The sequence below is a fragment of the Scyliorhinus canicula genome, chromosome 7, assembly GCF_902713615.1.
Source record: "Scyliorhinus canicula chromosome 7, sScyCan1.1, whole genome shotgun sequence".
Lineage (NCBI taxonomy): Eukaryota > Metazoa > Chordata > Chondrichthyes > Carcharhiniformes > Scyliorhinidae > Scyliorhinus > Scyliorhinus canicula.
Window position 1 is genome coordinate 49,312,801 of NC_052152.1, and position 26,459 is coordinate 49,339,259.

Genomic DNA, 26,459 nt, shown 5'->3' on the forward strand with positions numbered 1-26,459 from the left:
AGAGAGGACGGCAGTCGGGTGGTTTGGCTCTGCCGAATTTCATTTATTACTACCGGGCGGCGAAAGCCGAGAAGGTGTTGGGTTAGTACAGGGACCAAGTGTCAATTTGGGTTAAGGTGGAGGCGGGTTCATGTCAGGGGTTGGGTTTGCGGGTGCCAGTGAGGGTGCCACTCTCGTCATCCCCAGGGAAATACTTGGGCAATTCAGTGGTGGCAGCAACTCTGAAGATTTGGAGGCAACTTCAACAAATTTTAATTCAGGGGCGGTGTCAAAGGTGCCACCGATCTGTGCAAATCACTTGTTTAAACCGGCTAGATTAGATGCAAAGTTCCGGGGCTGGGAGGACAAGGGGGTAGAAAAGAGGGATTTGTTTCTGGAGGGGCTGATGGCGAGTTTGGAGGGGTCAGCAGAGAAGTATGGGATCCCATGGACCGAGACTTTCCGGTATATGCAGCTGCGGGATTTTGCGAGGAAGATCTTTCCGATGTTGCTGGTGATACCACCCTCCTCGCTGTTAGAGAGAGTGCTGTCGGTGGTGGGCATGGAGATGGGGGATACCTCGAGATTTACAGGAGGATTCTGGATGAAGATATAGTATCGCTGGAGAGAGTTACGGCTAAGTGGGAGGAAAGTTGGGGACGGCGCTGGAGGACAGGTCTGGTGTGAAGTGTTACGCAGGGTGAAAGCCACGACTTTGTGTGCAAGATTAAGGTTGATTCAATTAAAGGTGGCACATAGGGCACACCTAAAGAGGTTGAGGATGAGCTAGTCATTTGAGGGAGTGGAGGACAAGGGTGAGCGTTATGTGAAGGGCCCGGGCAATCATGTTCACATGTTCTGTTTTTGCCCTGAGCTGGGGGGGGGGGGGGGGGGGGGGGGGGGTTTAGGGCTCATTCTTCAGCACCAGGCCCGACAATCTTGCAAATGGATTTGGAGCCCAATCCTCTAATGGCCATTTTTGGGGTGTCGGACCTACCAGAGCTGCAGACAGAGATGGGGATAGATGTTTTAGCCTTCGCCTCGCTGATTGCTTGCAGATAAGTCCTATTAGAGTGGGGGTCTCCATTCTGTGCCTCAGTGTGGCTGGGGGACATAATGGAATTCCTACATCTTGAAAAAATTAAAGTTCACCTTGAGAGGAGCAATCGAGGGGTTCTATAAAAGATGGTGTCAGTTCATTCTGTATTTGAAGGAGTTGGTCAGTGTGAGCTGCTAGGTAGGGGCAGCACAGTGGCACAGTGATTAGCATTGCTGCCTATGATGCTGAGGACCCAGGTTCGAATCCCGGCCCTGGGTCACTGTCTGTGTGGAGTTTGCACGTTCTCCCTGTGTCTGCATGGGTTTCACCCCCACAACCCAAAGATGTGTGGGTTAGGTGGATTGGCCACGCTAAATTGCCCCTTAATTGGAAAAAATAATTGGGTACTCTAAATTTAAACAAAAAAAGTGTCAGCTGCTAGGGATGGGGGTTAAACGTTTGGGTGTTGTGGGTGTTTCTTTTTGTACTAGCTCTGTCCAGGAGGGGGTGTATTTTCTTTGGTATGTATAAACTATTAAAACCTTTTAAAAAATACCCACAAAATGGTTACTTATAGGCAAAATGCCTTTAGAGGACAAATGGTAAAATGTGATGGTGGGGAAAGGGAAAGGACAAAAGTAAATTAACAAAGAGTCCATTTGCTAACCAATAAGCACCCTTCTCATGCAGTATAAATTGTTATTCCTTTTAAAATTGGTTTATCTTGCAAGCTGTCCTGATGAGTACAAGAAGAAAAGCTGTGATTGCATGTCTCTTTTATCAGCAATACTCAAGTTTTGTACTACAAAATGACGATTACATTAATAAAATGCTAATGTTCTTCTAACCACCAATGAAAACTGCTTAATTATTTATATCTTACCCTTATAATTAAGTATTTTGAAAACTTATGAGCTCAAACCTATGTGTAAAGCACTATACACCTTATCCTTCCCATCAAAATATATTACCCAATCTGTAAAGCTCTTCTGTGTAATGTACCATATAGTCAAACAAACTTCCCTATAACTGTTTCTATTCTGTATAACTATGGTGTTGAGCCCATGGATCTCCCTAATGCAACACATTATTTGATCTAAAGGTGCAATCACTATCATGCTGTTTAATCCACAGAGGTTGCCAGTAAAAGACATTATTTAGTCCAATTAATGTTGTTGTATAATGCATTGATTCATCCTCAGCATATTCTCTTGCCCATTATAGAGCTAATCATTGAGATATACATTCAGTTCACGGAGTTCCTCTTAATGGGTACTGCTGAGTTCAACCCTTTTCTTTATGTAATGCAGTAAGCAGATCATGTTCATCTGAAGATAGCGTTGAAATGCAGACACTTAATATATGGGCACAAATAGAAAGGGAAATGGCAATCTTGGTCCTGTTTATAGATGCAGGCCTAGTCCGCACGAGAAAAATCTAGAGCAAGAAAATAATTTACCTCTTTTCCAGTCCTAAGTACTTAAAAATAGAATTACGCTAACTTGCAAAACAAAATCTAGTGTATAAAGTTATTTATCATTGGGTAGTGGCTTGTCCAAGAAAAAAAACCTTTTTGCTGAGGTATTTGCTTATTTGTTTTGGAAACTATTGGACTTCTGGACAAATATGTCGGGAAATCACACGTCTGCAAACGAGGTTGTTTATCATGGTAAAACATTTCCTGTGAATTTGCTGCTTAATTTTACCATCTAATGGATTCTCAACCTTTTTGGGGGTCTACAATGGAAGTTCTTTGGGGTAGAAAGGATCTATTTCCTTCTGAAAATGTATTGGATGTGAAGCAGTTCTCTAATTGATCCACTTATCCCCCCTGTGGAAAGAGACAGCTTCACAGATTTTCTGGGAATGCAAAAAGACAATATTTGCAGTCAGGGAACATTTGAGTTCAGCGCGCAGGACATTATGATTGGTTTAACTATTATTGTAGAGCTGTGGTGAAAAGGTTTGCTGTTGAGGGAAAGGTTTATTCCTGTCAGACGTTTTTGCAGAAAATTCCAAAGGAAAGTTGGAAGCCGTTGTTATAGAAGCAGTTGTAACTGGGAACTTTTAAAAATGCTTAAACACACGTGTGCGCCTGAGTTCACGAGTTCATTACAAATAAGACAATCTAAATGCACAAAGAAGGAATTTTAGAAACGGGCCCAAGTTCACTAACAATCATTTAGAAATTATTAATAAATCTCTGATGTTTTCAAATTTTGATTCTAATTTTGAATAGAAACGTTCAATCTAAATAATAGGGAAAGGTGATGCCGTTGAATGGAATCAGCCCAATAACATATGGATCAGAGCTGTATTTCAGTCTCCAAAATGGCTGCTGTTGCTGTGCATTGCTTCAATCTCTCTTGTCCTGATTAACAAAAATAATGCTGCCAGACTGCCGCTGATCTTCATGATGTCCGTTATCCAGAAATTAGTGAAGCTGTGCTGACAGGCACGTTCAACTTTTCCTATTTCCAACACAAATGCATGAATGCTTCATTTTTTTCCAAATGCAGCAAAGTCCACTCCATACGCACATTTGTATGGGAACATTTGTTTAAAAGGAACGTTTTCACAGGCACGGTTTCATTCCCCACACATTTTTAATTTGATTTACAGGTCAGTTTACAGGAGGTTGCTTCTTTACAAGCACAATTATTTGAACCAGAGAAAGTTCCCACTATTAGATTAGCAAATCCAAACACTTAGCACAAAAGAGTCAAAAGTTTCCTTGCATGTGGTTTGCCAAGTTCTGTGATCGTCTTGAGAAGCGCTGAGTCTTGTTTTGGTGAAGGTAAGTTGTCCTATACATCCAGAGACTGAACAAATTTTGTATGCCTTTCTGCTATTTGATATGGCATGCCCAGTGGGACAGCTTAATACATTATCATCTAAAAGGGTTAGTTAATTTTGTTCTTTGCCACTTGCACAACATTGTCTCCATCTGGATGAGTGCATAGTTGGTTGAAAGGAGCACTTTAGAAGTAATAAAGTTTTTCTATTTATAACTGCATTGTTTAGAAATGTTTGTGTATTCTTCACGGTGAATGCAATTAGATACACTGTATTTTCTACACTTTGTTTGAATTAGGTATTGTAATTAGCAACACGACAGTTTTTTCAAAATTGCAAAAGAAAAGGGCGAAAGTGGCAAATGGGCTCGTTTCTCAGGCACTTAAAACAAAGTTCTTCTGCTAAGGGCCTGTATGCAAAGAAATGTTGGAATGGGCCATCCTTGAAATACTACAGTATGTATGTGTGCTTTGCAACTGCACAACACAATTCTGAACACAACATTATGGGACTCAACACAGTAAGGGTTCAAAAATGGGACATAATACTCCCAAGTGTTGAGAAAGGTAAGCAATCATTCCACAAAACTAGACAACATACTTTGTCCACATTCATTGCAAATTACATCTGTTGCTGCAAGGCATTTAACCAGTTTCTGGAAGAAACAGAATTTTACAACCTGTGTAAAAGGGAAAATATCAGAAGATGCTCGACAATAATAGAGGCCCAATTACATTTTTATCTCTGTGCTCTGTATTATAGTTTAGTTGAGGGTTTGTTCATCCCAATATCACTACAATTTCAGAGATTGTTGTGTTATGGGTGTGTTTAGGACAGTTAACTTTGGAAGATTAGTATTAATATGCTTTGGAAACACAATTTTACTGTTGCTGGTGCTGACGTCAATCCACTGTGGAGTCCCTAGTGCGTAGTGCAGCATGTGTATGGATAACAATATTTATTTTGTCAAATATTGCTTTTATACCATATGTACTGACATTTGTGAAGAACTCCCTGGGACAGTCCCATATTGTCTGGTATCACACGCGTTTTGAGGCTGCTGGGAAGGAGTGGCGCCAATCACATGCATCCCATCCATTCCCGTGGACAAGAACTGTCTCTCGCTGAAGGCCCCATTGGGAGAAGAGGAGCAGAGTAAAGTGCTTTGGGAGGCATTAAGTTTCTCAGGGCCGGCTGCCAGCCTGGGGGAGGCAGAGAAGTTGTAACCATAAAGGTTATATGGGTTGTGTAATGAGAAGGCATTGTAGGAGCTCTGTTGGACATGACTACCACTAAACATGTGAGATGAAGAGGTGTTAGCGGTAGGACTTCCTGTTTGCATGACGTATTGAAATTGGGAAGCGGTAAATGGTTGCAGTTGACTGTTGTAAGCATCCATCTTGTTGTTGCCTTGCAATGAAGAAGGGGTGGGTACGGCAGAGATTAATGAAGAAGTCCTCTGTGGAACAAATGTTTCTGATGGTGGTTGAGAAGCAGCACTGGGACCTTGTAATCGGTTGTACCCACCCTCAGCTAGAGCAGGGTAACTCTGCAGGGTAGCCATGTTGCCTCGGGCACAGGCTGGATATTCAGAGAGGTTGAGATTGCAGAGCTGGCTCTCCCTGCAGCCAACATTAAAAGTGTTGGGGGCCAGATGGAAAGTAGGCGGGGAGCAGGATGGAGACAGTAGATGGGAAGAAGCTGAAGGGGATGGAGTTCCAGGGCTAGATGTTGTTGGAGACGTTCCTGTGCTACCTCCTGAAATCAAAACAGAAAACAGATAGTGAAACAGTTTCCAGTCTTTTGCATGTTATCCCACAAGTGAGAACGACTTCATAACCCCATAGGAAAGTGTGGCTGATGCAAAAGTTTAATTAAAATTTTACTCACAAGTGAAATAAATGTATTTCTTAGTAGAGGTAAAATAAGACCATAAAACATAAGACAGCAAGAACGAAGGGAGTACATTTGATAAACAATTCTATTCGTATGTCATGTGCTATTTGTCATTACATACCACACCTATAAATTTCCAATCTTCTTTGCAATCAGGGTCAGGATTCTCAGGCCTGGAATCTATGTGCTCCCACCAGTGGAGAATTGGGACTGGTCTCTGCTGGTGCAGGGAGAAGGGCACAGGATGCGGGTCTCTCTCCTTAACCATGCAAATTTATGCATGGGCGAAGATCTCCCTGCATTCTGTCGGAATCGCACCATGGAGGCCTAAAGTTTGAGCAGGTAGCCTGGTCCCGAGGTCCAACAGCAGCCCCCCCCCCCCTATGCTACACAATGCAAATTCTGCCCCCCCCCCCCCTCCACTAACAAGAAGGGACACCTACCCCCACCACAGGAATAAAGGGTCACCCCCTACAGTACACATGCATGAGAGTGACCCGATCCCCTTCCCACCAACCCCACATCAGGCACCCCCATCAGTCACCTCCATCAGTCACCCCCCATCAGAGACCGCCATCACTTATTCAAAGCAGTAAGCACTTAGCTCCTTTTGATGTAGTGAGGAGCTGTCAATCATAGCAAGAGTGTTTATAAATATTGTGGTTAGCTTCAAAGCAGGGTACTTGAGAGGCATTCAAGCGCGAAGGGGAAGATATATAAACAATCCACCGAGCACCTGTCTCTGGACTAAAAGAACTGTCAATCACTGGCTAGTGAAATATATTGCTGTGTGAAATTGAATGGGAGTTTTTCATTTCAAAGGCTGTCAAGAGATTTCAAGCCTTTAAAGTGCACTTGGTTTTTGAGGAAGACTCTGACACTTGTAATAGCTGCTGCTTTAAACACTTTTGTCTGAGACAAGATGTTCGGGAAGGGTAGGTAAAAATGCTATGATCTATCACTGTACTGTCTGGACTGCTCTTCAGCTTTCAAGCAGGAGTGGCTAATGGAGGGTCTCTGATTTGGGGTTTTTGATGGGGGTCTCTGATGGGGAATCCTGACTGCAGCAATGGAGAATCCACCCCCAGATCTGGTTTCAGTTTGCTTTCAGAAGTTAATCAACGCGCCATTAACTGTGCTTTCTGATATTGTTCCATATATTCATTCAATGGTGGAAAAGATATTTTTCTGATTTTGCCACTGAATGTGAAACTTTATCCTTTCTCTTCTAGTTCAACAATTAGAGCCCAAGCCTAAGAACTACACCTATGTCATCAATATTGTTATACCTCTCAGCTTTTTAAAAGTTGAATCTCATTTTGTTCTTCTTATACTCCCATTTCTGCTTGAAAACAGGGGCATAACAAGCAGAAAATAAAGAGGCAGAAATTGGACCCATTTGTTTCCCATTTTATTGGCATAATAACAATACAACAAGGCCCAATACAATGACTACCTAAAACAGGCATTCAGTCTCATCAGTTTGGAAACGAGCAGTCTAATGCCTGCGTTAGGTGTTGAAATTGGTCCGCTGAATGAACAGGGTTGAAGCCAAGCTTGCTCTGTTCAGGATTTTTCAGTAGCCACCAACAAAAAGTCAACTTTTAAAAACAAAATGATGCAACCATTCTTTTGTAGCCGGGGAGATCGCGCTGTACCCACACAAAGTAGGTAGACTCCACTACAGTATCCATCATGTTGCTCCCTGACAGGCAGTCCAAAGTATTCAGCAATTACCATTGCATAGAAATCAACTTTCATTTTAGTGTTGGGCCCCTGATTTCTGCGCCTCAGTCTCCTTCAGCAGTGTTTAGCTCATTCATTTTCCTTCCTAACCACCTCCACCTGACCTGCAATAAACATCGGTGTGCTGGCTGCAGTTAGCTGTGTGTCTTCTTGCAGGATGGATCACAACTCACACTGTTGCGAATCATCTTCTGATGTACCATTCCTCAGAGAACTGCAGATATATAGTTCTGGCGTGCACCTTGCAGTTTGCTCCTTCCACCTGCTCCTTCTTCTCCTCTTCCTCTCAGAGTGGGGTTTCTACATGACCCACATGAAGAAACGACTGCAGTTCTAAAAACCCCTAGTTAGCCAGCAAAGACAGGGACCTGCGATCCTTTTGTCAAAAGAACACAAAATGCTGCGAAAATAACATTCTCCTCGTAAGCCCTATTTAGCTGTACCTGCGAATAGCTTCAATCCCTTGAAATACCATAAATGTTGGCATGCAAGTCGACCTTTGAAACCTCACAAAGTCCAGCCAAAAACAGGGATCGACGTATTCGCCGAGTATAAAAGTGAACCGCTGGTGTGGGTGGTTTCCATCTTTGTCATTGACCACCTGGGTTCTGCTCAATGTGTCTTAAACCTCTTACATCTTTGCAACTCAGCCCATGTTTTCTGCTTGATCCCTTGTGCACCGGGTTATAAGGTGCCAGTAAGTAAAACATCCATTTGGGGGTAAAAACTTGAAGCTGATTACTAGTGGCTAATAGTAACAGATAAAATAATAATAAACTGCTAATATCATGTTTGAGCTGAAAAAGGGGTCCTCTTATACACTGGTCAACTTGTACGCCACAATCCACCATGGTCATTTGTAATGGTTGCCTGACAACCTGAATCGCCCGCGGTTACTGGAAGGGAGCAGGAAGTAGTGTTAGTCAAACAGTGAAGTTGTTCAATGGAATGGGTGAGTAATTACACCACTTGATGCTGATTTGAATTTATTGGCCAATAGAAAGGAAAGTTGGGTTGGGTTTATATATTGCAGTTGATTTGCTGCTGTTCACTTTGTGTCACTTCTGTATGGAATCACAGAATGCTTACAGGCATAGGAGGCCATTCAGCCCAATGTGTGTGCACTGGCCCAGCAAATTGTTTTCTTCAGATAATTATCCAAATCCCCTTTGAAATTCTCCTCTCACCTCTGGCTCAGAAGGTAGTGTGTTCAAGTCCTACTCCAGGACTTGGCCATGAAAATCAGAAGTTACACTCCAGTGCAGTGCCAAGGGAGTGCAACACTGTTGGAGGTCTTTTGTTTCAGATGGAAAACCAAGGTCCATCTACCCTCTCAGGTGGATATAAAAATCCAATTGTGCTACTTTGAACAACAATGAACTTATACTCAGTGAGCTTACCAATATTTATCCCTCAATCAACATCGCAAAAACAGGTAATTATCGCTTTGCCGCATGTGGGAGATTGCTGGGGACATATTTTGTTGCTGTGCTTCCTCCATTACAATGCTGACAACACTTTAAAAGTACTCCTTGGGCTTTAAAGCACTTTGGGGTGCCCTGTGGTTGTGAGAATCGCTATAAAAATGTACGCCTTTCTTTCTTTTCTTTTGTAATATAGTGCCAGTGATAGCTTTTGAATGCAGCTTTGTGCTATGGACCTGAACCTAGGAGACCAGGATTGAGAAAAGACAGAATACTCTTGGCCAGACCAAATATTATGGATTGTTACTAAATTACAGCATCATCTAACAGAACAGAGTAACTATGTAAGATGAATCAAAATATGAAAATAAATCAATCTGCCAAACTTGGATCGACTCCAATCTATGGTTGAAAAGAAAACTGCATTTTATTCAACTTCTGGCACTTGTACAACATTTTCCCACTGATTTTGTTTCTGTCTTTTCTATGACATCATAAAAGACTGTCTTAAGCAACGAGGATTTATTACACATCTAGAATGTGTCTCCAATTGAAGACAATGGGAGAGTGTGAGAGAAGTAAAACCATGCATTGCTCTGGGCAGTATGAAATTGGCATCCACAAGGATACTCAATTGGTTTTAAATGAGAGGAAAAGACAAGTCTTATCCATTGCCAATTAGGCAAAGGGACAAAATAGTCCATTATTATTATTAGAATGGGGCTTGCTTATTCCTTTACTTTAATACAATGATTTCATATTGAATCAATTCAAAAGTATATATATAATTGGCTTTAACATTACAATTAAGAATTTGGAAAGGGTGGCACATGGCACAGTGGTTAGCACTGTGACTACGGTGCTGAGGACCCGGGTTCGAATCCTGACCCTGGGTCACTGTCTGTGTTAAGTTTGCCCATTCTCCCCGTGTCTGCGTGGGTTTCACCCCCACAACTCAAAGATGTGCAGGTAAGGTAGATTGGCCATGCTAAATTGCCCCTTAATTGGAAAAAAAAATAATTGGGTACTCTAAATTTATTTTTAAAAAGCATTTGGAAATATCATAGAAAGACATTTTGCTTCTTTCATAACCTACACTGAATTTCAAATACAATATGCAACAATAATTTATCTGCAAATAAATGCCAGCAAGATGATATTAGCAGTGCACCACAGCATCTAATGATAAGTTGGAAGTTCCTCCAATGAAATGGTTAGTACAAAGTTCAAAATGAGTAGTATTATCTGGGAGATGTAGCTTCCCAGTGAAAGGGGAAACAGGTGAAAAATGCAGATCCCGAAGCAGATTTGCCTCATGTGGTGAATGTCATTCACACTGTATTGTATTGTATAGTATTATGTCCTTGTGGGCTCTGTCTGTGAGCCGTTGTGTGGCTCTGACCATAGGGGGAGATGAGGAGCTTGTACAGGGCTCCACCCTTGGCTCCACCCATGGCTCCACCCATGGCCCCTCCCACTACCGGAAGTATAAAGTGGTGCAGCCGTGTGAGCCTGCCCTCAGTTCTTCTGGTCGCAGGCAGGCTCAGTTGTAAGACTATTAAAACCACCGTTTATTTCCAATCGTGTTCCGAGTGAATTGATGGTCACATCAATTTAATAGTCTTAAAAAACTTGAAGAAAACTACAATGGAATCAGCCCTCAAACCTGATCGACTAGAACTGGAACCGCAGGCTGCAGAGGTGAAGGAAATCTTCCTACACTGGCTTTGGTGTTTCAAGGCCTACCTAGCTGAATCGAGCACCTCCGAGACTACAGAGGAGCAGAAACTCAGTCTACTGCACGCACGGGTGAGCCATCGCATCTCTACACAACTCAATTGTACCAACTCCTATACTGAGGCCCTTGCTATGCTCGATCGATTGTACGTACGGCCAATAAACGAGGTCTACGCGCGGCACATTTTCACTACCCGCCGCCAGCGCCCCGCAGAGTCGCTATAGGACTTCCTGCGCGATTTAAAAGCCCTTGCTCGGGACTGCGACTTTCACGCTGTAACGGCCTCCCAGCATATGGAACTCGCTGTCCGTGACGTATACGTTGCGGGGCTCCGGTCTAACTATGTGCACCAGCGACTACTCGAGAAAGGGGCCCAGAACCTGGAGGACACGGTAGAGCTAGCAACTACTATGGAGGTCGTGTTCCGCAGTCTAAACTCATTCCCCGCGGACCAAGCGACCCCATCGTGGACCCCCGACCAGCGACTGCCCCAGGCCTGCGCCGCGTGGCCGCCCACGCGGCCACGGGGGTGGCCACTATGGAGCACTAGCGTGCCATTTCTGTGGCCAGCCCCAACACCCACGGCAGCACTGCCTGGCCCGCAACGCGACCTGCAGCAGCTGCGGTCGAAAAGGACATTATGCCAGAGTATGCCTGCCGATCGAAACCTTCTAACTCCCCCACAGTCCAGAGCACTCGCCCCCCAAACTCGCAGGCCCGCAGACCCTGTAATGCTGCTGCGTGTCTGCCAACTCCGCCTCCGCCTGACATGTGCGACTCATGGGGACTGCCATCTTGGCAATCCTCCCCCACGCAGCCAGCCATGTGCAAGTCATGGGGGGCCGCCATCTTGGATGCCATCTTCCTCGCCGCCGGCCACGTGCGATCCACGGGGGTGGCCATCTTGGATGCCATCTTCTTCATCACCTGCCACGTGCGATCAATGGGGGCCGCCATCTTGGCCATCAACCGAAGTTCACCTCGATGACTACAACCTCAGCGGACAGTCATCACGGGGCCACTCCAGCACTGCTGATCGAGCCGCCGACTACCCACAACTCAACGCAGTCACGTTGGACCAGTCGCGTCCGAAGCACCTCCAGAGCTCGATGATGTCCGTTAAAATCAACGGGTACAGGACACCGTGCCTCTTCGACTCCGGGAGCACCGAGAGCTTCGTACATCCTGACCTGGTAAGACGCTGTTCACTCCCTATCTTCCCTGCACGGCAAACTATCTCCCACGCCTCGGGCCCGCACTCGGTCCACATACAAGGGCGCACCATCGCGACCCGAACTATTCAGGGTGCCAGCTACTCTAATTTCCAGCTGTACATACTCCCCGACCTCTGCGCCCCACTCTTACTCGGGCTCGATATCCAATGTAATCTCAAGAGCCTCACACTCCGCTTCGGCGGACCCCTACCTCCACTCACTATCTGCAGCTTAGCGACTCTACAAATCAACCCCTCTCCACCTGGTAAAGGCCCTTTGAACACCTGAGCATCGATTTCAAAGGGCCACTCGCCTCGACCAATCGAAATGTGTACTTTCTTAACGTCATTGACGAATTCTCCTGTTTCCCGTTTGCTATCCCATGCCCAGATATGACCTCTCACACAGTCATCAGAGCCCTGCACAGTGTCTTCACCCTGTTCGGTTTCCCCAGCTACGCACACAGCGACAGGAGTTCGTCCTTCATGAGCGACGAGCTGCGTCAGTACGTGCTCGACAAGGGCATTGCCTCGAGCAGGACTCCAGCTACAACCCCAGGGGGAACGGGCAGGTGGAGAGGGAGAACGCGACGGTCTGGAAGACCGTCCTACTGGCCCTATGGTCCAGGAATCTCCTGACCCCCCACTGGCAGGAGGTCCTCCCCGACGCGCTCCATGCAATTAGGTCCCTCCTATGCACCGCACCAACCAGACCCCTCACGAACGATTATTTGTTTTCCCTAGGGGCACTACCACGGGGGCTTCGCTCCCATCCTGGTTGAGGACACCGGGCCTGGTTCTCCTCCGGAAGCACGTCCGGGCACACAAAATGGACCCGCTAGCAGAGAGGGTGCTACTGCTTTACTCGAACCCCCACTACGCCTTCATTGAATACCCCGACGGCCATCAGGACACCATTTCCCTCCGGGATCTGGCGCCTGCAGGATCCACCACTACCACCACTACCGCCGAGGTACCCCTCACACTACACCCCACCCGGCAACCCACACCCTGCACCCCTGCGCCTATAGGTTCCCTGCCCATGCTCTGCGCCCTAGCGCCTATAGGTTTCCTGCGCCCCCTTTGCCCGTCGCACCGGTCAGGAATGAAGCTCGGATCGAATCACCCCTGGAGTCCACCCTCATACCCACACCAACCGTCACCACCCAGCCACCCGAAGAGGCTGCAACCCCGGTGCTCCGCCGATCCCAAAGGACAACTCGGCCACCGGACCGGCTCAACGTGTAGACCCGTAACCCCTGCCGGACTTGATTTTTTTACAGGGGGTGAATGTGGTGAATGTAATTCACACTGTATTGTATTGTATAGTATTATGTCCTTGTGGGCTCTGCCTGTGAGCCGTTGCGCGGCTCTGCCCATAGGGGGAGATGAGGCGCTTGTACAGGGCTCCTCCCATGGCTCTGCCCATGGCCCCTCCCACTACCGGAAGTATAAAGTGCTGCAGCCGTGTGAGCCTGCCCTCAGTTCTTCTGGTCGCAGGCAGGCTCAGTTGTAAGACTATTAAAACCACAGTTTACTTCCAATCGTGTTCCGAGTGAATTGATGGTCACATCACCTCATCTCTCAGCTGGTGAATTGTGTGTGGGTCAGAGAGGACAAATCGTTTCAAAGTTAAAAGGAGAAATAAAATTCACTTCAGTATGTTAACAGTAGAATATACCTTAGTATAATCACGAATACAACCATGGCAGCCTAGCCTAGCAGTCGCAATACATACTTCTCTTTCAGGTGGACAGGATGCTGAGTTATTCAGTCTGCTTTTCAGATTTGCTGGCCACAATAGGATTGAGCATTTAACTCTCATGCTGGCGGTACAGCATCTTTCCAAAATGTTGGCAATGGACCTCAAAGCAAGGGAAAAATAGAATAAAAACAGAAAATGCTGGGGGAAAAAACAGCAGGTCTGGCAGCATTTGTGGAGACAGAAACAAAGCTAATGTTTTGAGTCAAATATGACTTCTTCGGAAATGAAAAGAGGTGGAATTATGATGGCTTTTATACTGTTGAAAGACGAGACAGGGAGGTAGAACAAAATAGAAAGTCTGGAATAGGTTTAAGAGCAGGAGAGATTTAATAACCACCATGTCCTGGAACAAAACGGAATGGTAATGGTTGTAGTAAAGAAACAAATAAATGGCCCAGAGTGCGTGCAGAATACTGGATTGCTCTGTCTGAAAGCAAAAAACATGAAAACAAGATATAGACTAGCTCTTTAGGCAAAATCAAAATCAAAATGGAGTACAGAGTTCATGGGTTGAAGTTGTTGAATTCAATGTTGAGCCCAGTAGGTTGTCGGAAGATGCGGTGTTGTTTCTCTAGCTGGCATTGAGCTTCACTGGAACACTGCGGCGCAGGTCGAGGACAGAAATATGAGCAAGAGAGCAAGATGGTGGATTAAAATAGCAAGTGAACAAAAGGTCAGGGTCATACTTGCAGACTGAGCGAGGGTATTCCACAAGGTGGTCATCCAGTCTACGTTTGATCTCCTCAGCGTAGAGGAGACCTCATTGTGAGCAGCAAACACAGTATACTAACTTGTAAAAGTACATGTAATTTGCTGCTTCACCTTCCCATGCATTTGCAGGAGGTGCAATAAGTGTCCTTTTGCCTCCCCTCTTCTGTCTGTTCAAAGACCCAGTCTCTCCTTCCAGATGAAGCTGCGATTTCATTTGTACTTTTTCGAAGCTGAGAGAGGCACCTTCTAATTAAACACATGGACAGCCTGAGATGATTTGTTAAGTGATGGAGATTAATAAAACTGAGTGCTGTTTATTGCCACTTTGTACACTTGGAAGATTCTATTTTGGTCCAATTTGTCACAGACCATTTATTGCAACTGGCAGATGTGTCCATTGGTTTTAATGCTTATTTGCCAAGTTTCTAAATTTGCAATTCAAGGCCCAGGGCAATCTAATATTTGAAACCTTCAGCTTCTATGTAATCTTGCGCGGGGACAGAAACCAGGGACATTACCACTTCATCACCGCCTCGCACGGATGAGAATTATGCATTTGTCTTTACTGAATTAACATTGAAGGAAGTGGTAAAAAGAAGAAAGAAAAGTACAGCACAGGAACAGGCCCTTCAGCCCTCCAAACCTGCGCAGACCATGCTGTCCATCTAACCTAAAGCTTTCTACACTTCCAGGGTTTGTATCACTCTGTTCCCAACCTATTCAAGACACCCCTTAAACGTCACTATCGTACCTGCTTCCACCACCTCCTCTGGCAGCTTGTAGTTGAGAGGCGAGATGGGCCACAAATTGATAAACGGGATATATTAGAAAATCTGACTGTATTTGCAAATGTTACATCCTTATTCAAAAGAGCACAGACGGATAAACCCAACAATTACAGGCCAGTCAGTTTGACTTCAGTGGTGAGAAAGCTTTTAGAAACAAATATTCTGGAGAGAAATTAAGGGCATGATTTACCGGCCTCGTCGCCCCCGACTTGTCGGCGCGACGAGGCCATTGAATCTCACGAGCGGCCTCTCGCGAGATGTGCGGCGCTCGAGACGTCTGACGAGATTCAACCAAACCTCGCAAGACATTCCATTCCAGATCAGCATATTTAAATGAGCCAATGGGATTCTCCCGGCTCCCGGGAACTAACGGCGTCCCCAGCGAGGCCTCGACTGGACGCTATTTAGCACTAATAGCGCCTGGGGGTTTCCCAGGCCACTTTAAACCCCTGGATGGTTGGGAACAGGAAAAGTGGCACCTTAGTATTCCACTTTGCACCGGTCACCTTGGTGCTGCCAACCAGGCACCTTGGCACTGCCATCCTGACACTGGCAGGCTGCCTGGGTGGCATTGCCAGGCCAGAAGGGTAACAATGCCGGGGTACTTGGGTGCCAGGTTGGCACTGCCAAGGGTCGGAGCCTGAGGGGGCCATGCTCATGAAAGGAGGGAGATGGAGGGTGGGGAGTGAAGTGTGGATATGAAGGGGGCTTATAAAGTCTGGGAGGTGAGGTGTGTGGGTCCATAAAGGGGAGGGTTCCAAAAGGGCGTGAGGAGTCCTGAAAATGGGGGGCCCTAAGCAATCCTATAGCAAGATGTCCTCACTTGGGAGGGGGGATAATGTCTATTTGAGCAGGGGGTGACACTGCTCGAGAGTGGATGGTGTGGGAGACTCTCAAGCTCATTTATAGATTGGTCCACCCTTTCAAAATGGCTCCCCAGTGATGAAAGAATTTCTAAGTGTGGGCCAGACCAGGGAGAAACTCCCCAAAGCCGAAGAAAATGACTTAAGGGCGCGATCTAATGGCCGAACCCAACTTGGGATGTGACACGGCCAGTAAATCTGATCTAATGAGGTTTACCCGGCTTGTCATGCCTCGCGAGATCTAACGGGATCTCGTGAGATGTTGCGATCTGGATCCCACCCATGATGAATGGGACCCAGATTTGAATGTTCAAGTATAGTCAGGTTCAATTTAATATGTTCTCAGCGGAGTTATCCAAGCCTTGGGATCTAACCCCTGCACCTCGGAGATCCTGAACACGTGCTGTTTAGCACTGGACTCCACCAACGTGGACCAGACGGAACAGCACTTGGGGGTTCTTCCAGGCATTCTGAGGTCCCTGGGTGGTTGGCCTCTGGGCAGAGTGGTACCCTGGCACTGCTGATGCCAGTAGGCATGTTGGCATTAACAGAGGTGCCAAAATGCCAGGCTAGCATTTTGCATGAGCGGGGGATCGGGCCTGGGCCTGCCGTGGCCTTATGGGATATGGGGGCTCAATAACCCTCTCATTTGGGGCATTAGGGGGGGTCTGGAGGCCACGGTGGGGGGTCTAGAGATCGGAGACGCCTTTTAAAAATAGTGCCCCGATCTATTCCTGCACTGGCGAGCAGGGCTCATTAGCGCAGGAAATGGGACTAGGTGCCGCCTCAGCGGTGTTCCTTGCTGAGGCCTTGAAATGAAACAGAGTCCCATTTAATAGCGGAATCATTCTCAGCGCTGCCAGCGATGGGAAACACCTTGCTAAACGAGCTCGACACAGGACTGTTTCATTTCCATTAAATTGTGCCCTAGGTATGGATGAATACCAGTGTGGATCTTACCCAAAAAGCCAGCGGGAATCACCCCGCCAAACCCGCCCAAAATTTAGAAAAATGTTAGTTAAATGGCACTCAATCAGTCACTTCAACAATTGAGGATTTATTAAGGAAAACCAGCACATATTTGTTGAAGGTAAATCATGTTTAACTACTTGATTAAATGTTTTGATAAGAAAAGAGTATTGGTGAGTGTTGGTAAATGTAAAATTTCCAGATCACACATTCTGTTGACTTTCATGAATCCATCCTTGGGCCTCCTCCTAGTTCACATCTACATTCTGCCGCTCAGTGACATCATCCGCTAGTGGGATCCTGCAGGTCCGCCAAAGTCTACCCTCTCCTGGAAACCCCATCCCTCTTCCTGGAAATTGCCTGAGACTGAACCAGACAGCCCATTGTATGAGCTTCCAACTACATGTTAATAGCACAATTAAGTCCACACATTTCCACCTTTCTAACATCTGACTCCACCCCTTCCTCAGCTCATTTTCTGCTGAAATCCTCATCTGTAACTTTACCTCTAGACTTGAGTGTTCTAATACACTCATGGCTGGCCTCACCGTAAACCTGAGGTCATCAAGAATTCTCCTGCCCGTGTCCCAACTCATACCAATTTTCTTTTATTCCTTTATCAGAGTTACAGCCAAAGCACAGAGTGGACAGGGGTAAAACCCTAATCCTAAAAGACAACAATCTCTCCCTCAATGCCAGAAAAACTAAAGAGCTGGTCATTGACTTCAGGAAGCAAAGTACTGTACACACCCCTGTCAGCATCAACCGGGCCGAGGTGGAGATGGTTAGCAGTTTCAAATTCCTAGGCGTACACATCTCCAAAAATCTATCCTGGTCCACCCATATCGACGCTACCACCAAGAAAGCACAACAGCGCCTATACTTCCTCAGGAAACTAAGGAAATTTGGCATCCCGCATTAACTCTTGCCAACTTTTACAGATGCACTACAGAAAGCATCCTATCGGGCTGCATCACAGCCTGGATTGGCAACTGTTTGGCCCAAGACCGCAAGAAACTTCAGAGAGTCATGAACACAGCCCAGTCCATCACACAAACCTGCCTCCAATCCATTGACTCCATCTACACCTCCCGCTGCCTGGGGAAAACAGGCAGCATAATCACTCTTCCAACTTCTCCCATCGGGCAGGAGTCTGAGAACACACACGAACAGACTTAAAAAAAGCTTCTTCCCCGCTGTTGCCAGACTCCTAAACGACACTCTTATGGACTGACCTGATTAACACTACACCCCTGTCTGCTTCACCCATTGCCAGTGTTATGTAGTTACATTGTGTACCTTATGCTGCCCTATTATGTATTTTCTTTTATTTCCTTTTCTTTTCATGCACTTAATGATCTGTTGAGCTGCTCGCAGAAAATTTACTGTACCTTGGTACACGTGACAATAAACAAATCTAATCTAATCCAATCCATCTCCTTGCCTGCTCCAAAAACCAATTCAAATTGAATCCAATTTATGGTCTCCACCAGAGAGACATACCAAATCCAGGCATTACACCTGACCTCACGCTCATCTTAACCAAAAGGCCGAGAAGCGATACAACTCATACCAAATACTGTTCACCCTTCACCCTGATGCTCACTGACCTATGTTGGTTCCCAGTTAAGTAACGTATTTACTTTAAAATTCTATTCCTTGTTTTCAAATCCCTCCAGGGTCTCATCCCTCCCTATCTCTGCAACCTCCTACAACCCTCCATGAAACATTCTTCCCTCAAATGCTGGTCCCTTAAGCATCCCGAATCTTGCTCCACCTTTGACGGCCATTCTTTCACCTGCCAAGACCCTAAGTTCTGGAATGCCCTCTCTGGGCCTCTGCACCACTTTGTCCTCCTTTAAGATGATCCTTAAAACTCAGCTCTTTAACCAAGCTTTAGACCATCTGTCCTAATATTGCCTATGTGGCTCAGTGGCACTTTTTGTTTAATGTTGCTTCTGTGAAGCACCTTGGACTGTGTTATTACATTAACAGTGCTATATGACTTCAGCTTCTTGTTTTTAAGAGCTAACCAAAGAGTGACTGTGACAATGTCATGAGGAATTCTGTAGCTTGTACAGGAGGTGGGGGACTAAAAATACAGGAAACATTACCTTGTTGTTTTTGCATGTTGGTAAAATCCTCAAACGTGAGGGTCCGAACAGGAGGTCTCCAGAAGGCATATGTCTCCATGATGGCTTCTAAGCCAGTTCTGCGCAAAAGAAAGCAAAGAGGAAATATCACTGTGTATAACTTCAACACACATCAATCTCCCCATTTTCCTGTTTCCAGCTGGTGCATTTTTTTTCTCACACTGCTCCAGTCAGATTTATGTTCCAACATTTTCCACAAAATCTATTCTTAACCCCTTAACCAGATAATTTTATGGGCTGGAAATCCTTATTTTGAACCTTAGCTATTCTAAATCCTTCGGATGTGAGGAGATGTGTTGTTTAATTTTGCCAACTTTACCTTATTTCATAAAAGTGTTTCTTTAAATATTTCAGGCTTATAGGTTATCACACTGCTTTAGTTGATGTTTAATCCAAAGAGGTACCTCTGTAAAATAGTCAGGAATTTCATTTAATGGCCTCATTGTCATTAAGTTCAGAATGATAACTGATGTTGATGTCACTTTTCACACATTTACTGTCCATGAATTACTTCTGCCCTCCTACTTCTTTTGTAAATCTCTGGCCATGCAATAAAAGAAAATAAGAAATGCGGAAGTAACTTTTCTAAGTATATGGAATAAATTACAAGCAATGGGAGAAGAAACCTTGATGAGTTTCACGACAGAATTTTGAAGGTTCTGATCAATAACCAGGAGTAGTAGAAACGCAACAAGTTATACAGTGGACAGATGGGTCTTCTAGTCCAAATATTGGACTAGATATTGGATAAAGGATTGGGAGAAAGTTGTAACAATGCATAGCGAGAATTCTATAGAACCATAGAGGTGTAAAAAAATAATAAGAGGTAGATGTAAAAAAAGCAGGGGGATAAGATTAGAACATAGAACATAGAACGATACAGCGCAGTACAGGCCCTTCGGCCCTCAATGTTGCACCGACATGGAAAAAACTAAAGGCCATCTAACCTACACTATGCCCTTATCATCCATATGCTTATCCAATAAACTTTTAAATGCCCTCAATGTTGGCGAGTTCACTACTGTTGCAGGTAGGGCATTCCACGACCTCACCACTCTTTGCGTAAAAAACCCACCTCTGACCTCTGTCCTATATCTATTACCCCTCAATTTAAGGCTATGTCCCCTCGTGCTAGCCACCTCCATCCGCGGGAGAAGGCTCTCGCTGTCCACCCTATCTAACCCTCTGATCATTTTGTATGCCTCTATTAGGTCACCTCTTAACCTTCTTCTCTCTAACGAAAACAACCTCAAGTCCATCAGCCATTCCTCATAAGATTTTCCCTCCATACCAGGCAACATCCTGGTAAATCTCCTCTGCACCCGTTCCAAAGCTTCCACATCCTTCCTATAATGAGGCGACCAGAACTGTACGCAATACTCCAAATGCGGCCGTACTAGAGTTTTGTACAACTGCAACATGACCTCATGGCTCCGGAACTCAATCCCTCTACCAATAAAGGCCATCACACCATAGGCCTTCTTCACAACCCTATCAACCTGGGTGGCAACTTTCAGGGATCTATGTACATGGACACCGAGATCCCTCTGCTCATCCACACTACCAAGAATTTTACCATTAGCCAAATATTCCTTATTCCTGTTATTCTTTCCAAAGTGAATCACCTCACACTTCTCCACATTAAACTCCATTTGCCACCTCTCAGCCCAGCTCTGCAGCTTATCTATGTCCCTCTGTAACCTGCAACATCCTTCCGCACTGTCTACAACTCCACCGACTTTAGTGTCGTCTGCAAATTTACTTACCCATCCTTCTGCGCCCTCCTCTAGGTCATTTATAAAAATGACAAACAGCAACGGCCCCAGAACAGATCCTTGTGGTACGCCACTCGTAACTGAACTCCATTCTGAACATTTCCCATCAACCACAACTCTCTGTCTTCTTTCAACTAGCCAATTTCTGATCCACATCTCTAAATCACCCTCAATCCCCAGCCTCCGTATTTTCTGCAATAGACGACCGTGGGGAACCTTATCAAACGCTTTACTGAAATCCATATACACCACATCAACTCCTTTACCCTCGTCCACCTGTTCAGTCACCTTCTCAAAGAACTCGATAAGGTTTGTGAGGCATGACCTACCCTTCACAAAACCATGCTGACTATCCCTAATCATATTATTCCTATCTAGATGATTATAAATCGTATCTTTTATAATCCTCTCCAAGACTTTACCCACCACAGATGTTAGTCTCACCGGCCTATAGTTACCGGGGTTATCTCTACTCCCCTTCTTGAACAAAGGGACCACATTTGCTATCCTCCAGTCCTCTGGCACTATTCCTGTAGCCAATGATGACCTAAAAATCAAAGCTAAAGGCTCAGCAATCTCATCCCTGGCTTCCCAGAGAATCCTAGGATAAATCCCATCAGGCCCCGTGGACTTATCTATTTTCACCTTGTCCAGAATTGCCAACACTTCTTCCCTACGCACCTCAATGCCATCTATTCTAATAGCCTGGGTCTCAGCATTCTCCTCCACAATATTATCTTTTTCTTGAGTGAATACTGACGAAAAGTATTCATTTAGTATCTCGCTTATCTCCTCAGCCTCCACACACAACTTCCCACCACTGTCCTTGACTGGCCCTACTCTTACCCTAGTCATTCTTTTATTCCTGACATACCTATAGAAAGCTTTTGGGTTTTCCTTGATACTACCTGCCAAAGACTTCTCATGTCCCCTCCTTGCTCGTCTTAGCTCTCTCTTTAGATCCTTCCTCGCTTCCCTGTAACTATCAAGCGCCCCAACTGAGACTTCACGCCTCATCTTCACATAGGCCTCCTTTTTCCTCTTAACAAGAGATTCCACTTCTTTGGTAAACCACGGTTCCCTCGCTCTACCCTTTCCTCCCTGTCTGACTGGTACGTACTGATCAAGAACACGCAATAGCTGTTCCTTGAACAAGCTCCACATATCCAGTGTGCCCAACCCTTGCAGCCTACTTCTCCAACCTACACATCCTAAGTCATGTCTAATGGCATCATAATTGCCCTTCCCCCAGCTATAACTCTTGCCCTGCGGGGTATACTTATCCCTTTCCATCACTAATGTAAAGGTCACCGAATTGTGGACACTGTCTCCAAAGTGTTCACCTACCTCCAGATCTAACACCTGGCCTGGCTCATTACCCAAAACCAAATCCAAAGTGGCCTCACCTCTTGTTGGCCTGTCAACATATTGTGTCAGAAAACCCTCCTGCACACATTGTACAAAGAACGACCCATCCAATGTACTCGAACTATATCTTTTCCAGTCAATATTAGGAAAGTTAAAGTCTCCCATAACAACTACCCTGTTACTTTCAGTTTATTAACAGTCAAGAAAGATACAAAAGAGGGCAGAGAAGACTGTTCAGCATAAAAGCAATCAGGTGATAAGGCCAGGTGATTTTGCAGGAGAGGTTTAAATGAAGTTGAAAGAAGAGTCTGGAGAAAAATGTTAGTTGCAAATGTTGCAATACTTTATTTTGTATTGAGGAGGGGCGGCATGTGGCGCAGTGGTTAGCACTGGGACTGCGACACTGATGACCCGGGTTCGAAGCCCGGCCCTGGGTCACTGTCCATGTGGAGTTTACACATTCTCCCCATGTCTGCGTGGGTTTCACTACCACAACCCAAAAATGTACAGGTTAAGTGGATTGGCCATGCTAAATTGCCCCTTAATTGGAAAAAAATAATTGGGCACTCTAAATTTTTTTTTAAATTTTGTATTGAGCAAGCAGGCTGGTGGATACTGGGATTCTGTGTGGGTATATCTAAGCGGGAGTGCATAAGTAGACAGTTCACACTATAAGTAAACCTGGTGCTGGCAGAAGAAGAAAGTGCCATTGCTAACCCATGCTTGTGATTATTCCATCGCATCTGTTTCATGCACACCTCACCCACACAATCAAACCCAGCCGGGGCACATTATGTTGGTAACTCTTTCTGAGGCAATGTATCCAATAGTAAGCATGGACTGGAAATATGTCACCATGGAGATGTAGTAACAAAACAAATCCCAAGAAAACAAGAAAGGGAATAGGCAAATTTAAAGAATAAAGTATTTTTACATCTATCCTCAAACATCAGTTTTCCCTTTCATCCTTCACATCTCTCAGATTCTGCAGAATACTCACTATGCATTGTGATACATTTCTCCCAACCTTTTAGCTAGTCCTTCTTCCTACCCTTTCTCTGTTCATCTGACATTCACCTGAAACAGTGAGGTAATTATAGAAGCATAATTATGTGCGCTAATGGAAGACACATCATCGCATCTCCAGATGTAGACTGTATAGTTTTTGTGTGTGCAGTTCAAGATGTCAATGCTGTATATAACATTGAGTTTCTACATGAAGTTATATCAAGCCCGGCCGACATGGTGGCGCAGTGGTTAGCCTCCTGCTATCCCAGTGCCGGGTCACTATCCATGTGCAGTTTGCACATTCTCCCTGTGTCTGCGTGGGTCTCACTCCCACAACCCAACGTACAGAGATGGTGGATTGGCCACGCTAAATTGCTCCTTAAAACAAAATATTTTTAAAAAAGTTATGTCAAGCCCATCCATATAGAAAATGGTTGCATTCATGAAATGAAATGAAATGAAAATCGCTTATTGTCACAAGTAGGCTTCAAATGAAGTTACTGTGAAAGGCCCCTAGTCGTCATATTCCGGCGCCTGTTCGGGGAGGCTGGTACGGAATTGAACCGTGCTGCTGGCCTGCCTTGGTCTGCTTTAAAAGCAAGCTATTTAGCCCTGTGCTAAATCATTCATGATTCCTATTATTCTGCTTCTTTAATCAATCTGCATTTAATCTAATTCAGTCTAATTCTTATATTTCACCAGACCAGACTCAGAGGATTTCTGTATTCCCTCTGCTGTATTAGGTGTTTGCAAGTTCTCATTCAGCATGTAGTTTTACTTCCATCACCATCTATTCTACTGAAGCTCTGTCCAATTAGGGAAACCATCCATCACTGTTTTTCTATAGTGTGTGTGTTGCTTTTGCAAACACCTCAGGTCATATGGAATTGTAGTTGGGTTGGCTAGCAGCATGGTTGTTGTGCACTCCAGATATCCAGTGGGAGCCCAAAGCTCTGGGTTCTGGTCCCACCTCCAGGACTTGATGTACAAGAAAGGTGCATTCATAATGTGGCCAAACAGGTTGAGTGTCAACCTGCAAATCCCTCCAAACAGTTCAATCTTAGGCGGTAAGAGCGGAAGAGACTCCTGATCAGCCATGCTTTATGTAAAAAGCTATAAGCCCCTATCAGCAGACTAGTGACTTGTTCCAGGAAGTACTAACCATAGAAACAGACAGAGTATACCACTAGGTGTGGGAAGAGAAATGGGTTTGTAATAATGAATCAACCATCTTACATTAAATGAAAGAGATAGCCAAATTTACAGTGCAATATTGAATAGCCTGAGAGAAATTACAATAGTTTTAGTAGAATGAAATGACTATTTGTTATAGACAATAACATAGCTTGCAGCTAATCATCACTGCATAAAATAGCAGAAATGGGAGTCATTGACATGGCAAAAAATTGTCAAACATGGCAAGGATTACTAACACTGAACTGTACAAGATGGTTATGTTTTAAAATGTCTCCTTTAAAGTGAAACAAAATGTTTTGGAATAGAGGATGGTGAGGTCATAGTAAAAAATCTCCATTACAGACTGACCTATCTGGCTTCCATCAGTAAGAAAGTCAAACAGAAACCTATTGAAATATGAAGTTATAGTTTGTACACCTTTCCACAGCAACTCACGAGAGAGAGAGACATAGAGAGACAGAATCATAGAATCATAGAATTTACAGTGCAGAAGAAGACCATTCGGCCCACTGTGTCTGTACTGACCCTCTGAGCGAGCAATAAGGCCCACTCACCTGCCCTTTACCCTTAATCCCCCACCCAACCTGCTCAACTCTGGATACTAAGGAGCAATTTAGCAAGGGCAATCCATCTAACCTGCACATCTTTGGACTGTGGGAGGAAATCGGAGCACCCTGAGGAAACCCACGCAGACACGGAGAGAACGTGCAAACTCCACACAGACAGTTACCCAAGGCTAGAATTGAACCCGGGTTCCTGGTGCCATGAGGCAGCAGTGCTAACCACTGTGTCACCATGGCTTCCTGGTTAGAAGCAGTTCAGAGAAGGTTCACTCAACTGACACCTGGGATATTATCTTAGGAGGAAAGGTTAGAAGGGTTCGGCCTATATCCATTGAAGTTTAGAAGATGTAAGATCTTGAGGGGACTTGGCAGGACAGATGCTGAAAGGATGATTCCCCTGTGAAAGAGACTAAAACTAAATGACACAATTTAAAAATAAACGTCTCCCATTAAAGACAGAAAATGGGGCAGCATGGTGCCGCAGTGGGTTAGCCCTGCTGCCTCACGGCGCCGAGGTCCCAGATTCGATCCCGGCCCTGGGTCACTGTCCATGTGGCGTTTGCACATTCTGTGGGGGCTTCGCCATTGATGTGACCATCAATTCACAAGACACGTGGTTGGAAGTGAACAGTGGTTTTAATAGTCTTACAACTTAGCCTGCCTGCGACGAGATGAACTGGCAGCAGGCTCACAACTCCAGATCTTTATACTTCCAGTTAGTGGGAGGAGACATGGGCGGAACCATGGGCGGAGCCAAAGGTGGAGCCCAGTACAAACTCCTCATCTCCCCCTATTGGCAGAGCCGTGCAACTGCTCGTATACCGAGCTTACAGAGACACAACACATACAATATAACACAGTGTGAATTACTAGGATTGTGATTCACCACAGCCCCCACAATAATAATAATCGCTTATCGTCAAAAGTAGGCTTCAATGAAGTTACTGTGAAAAGCCCCGAGTTGCCACATTCCGGTGCCTGTTCGGGAGGCTGGTATGGGAATTGAACCCGCGCTGCTGGCTGTGTTATGCATGACAAACCAGCAATTTAACCCACTATGCTAACCCAAAAGATGTGCAGGCTAGGTGGATTGGCCACGCTAAATTGCCCCTTAATTGGTAAAAATGAATTGGGTACTCTAAATTTATTTTTAAAAAGACAGAAAATTAGAAGATATTTCCTCTCAAAGAGTCATGAACCTTTGGAACCCTCTTCCCTGGAGAGCGGTGGAGGCAGGGTTGTTGAATATTTTTAAGTTGGCGTCGATAGACTCTTGAATGACAATGGAGTGAAAGGTTACCAGGGTAAGTGGTTGAAGCCACAATCAGATCAATTAGGATCTTATTAAATGGCGGAGCAGGCTCAAGGAGCCGAATGGCCTATTGCGCTCCTAATTCATATGTTTGCATGAAACAATGAGAGACAAGGTTGCTACTGTTGTGAAGAGCCGAGAAAGACAATTTTGTGT

At 45.1% G+C, this 26,459-nt stretch overlaps 1 protein-coding gene across 2 annotated transcripts in view; it reads right to left on the reverse strand.

The window, feature by feature from the left end:
* Window positions 1-3,605: 3,605 nt before the first annotated feature.
* tbx15 (T-box transcription factor 15) overlaps window positions 3,606-26,459 on the reverse strand; it is a 106,427-nt gene continuing 83,573 nt past the window's right edge. For both annotated transcript variants that reach the window (XM_038801965.1, XM_038801967.1), the window contains 2 exons: window positions 19,042-19,139; window positions 3,606-5,572 (listed from right to left, as the gene is read on the reverse strand). In XM_038801965.1, the coding sequence (XP_038657893.1) occupies window positions 4,794-5,572; window positions 19,042-19,139 (877 nt within the window). In that variant the 3' untranslated portion in view covers window positions 3,606-4,793. The remainder of the gene's footprint in view (window positions 5,573-19,041; window positions 19,140-26,459) is intronic.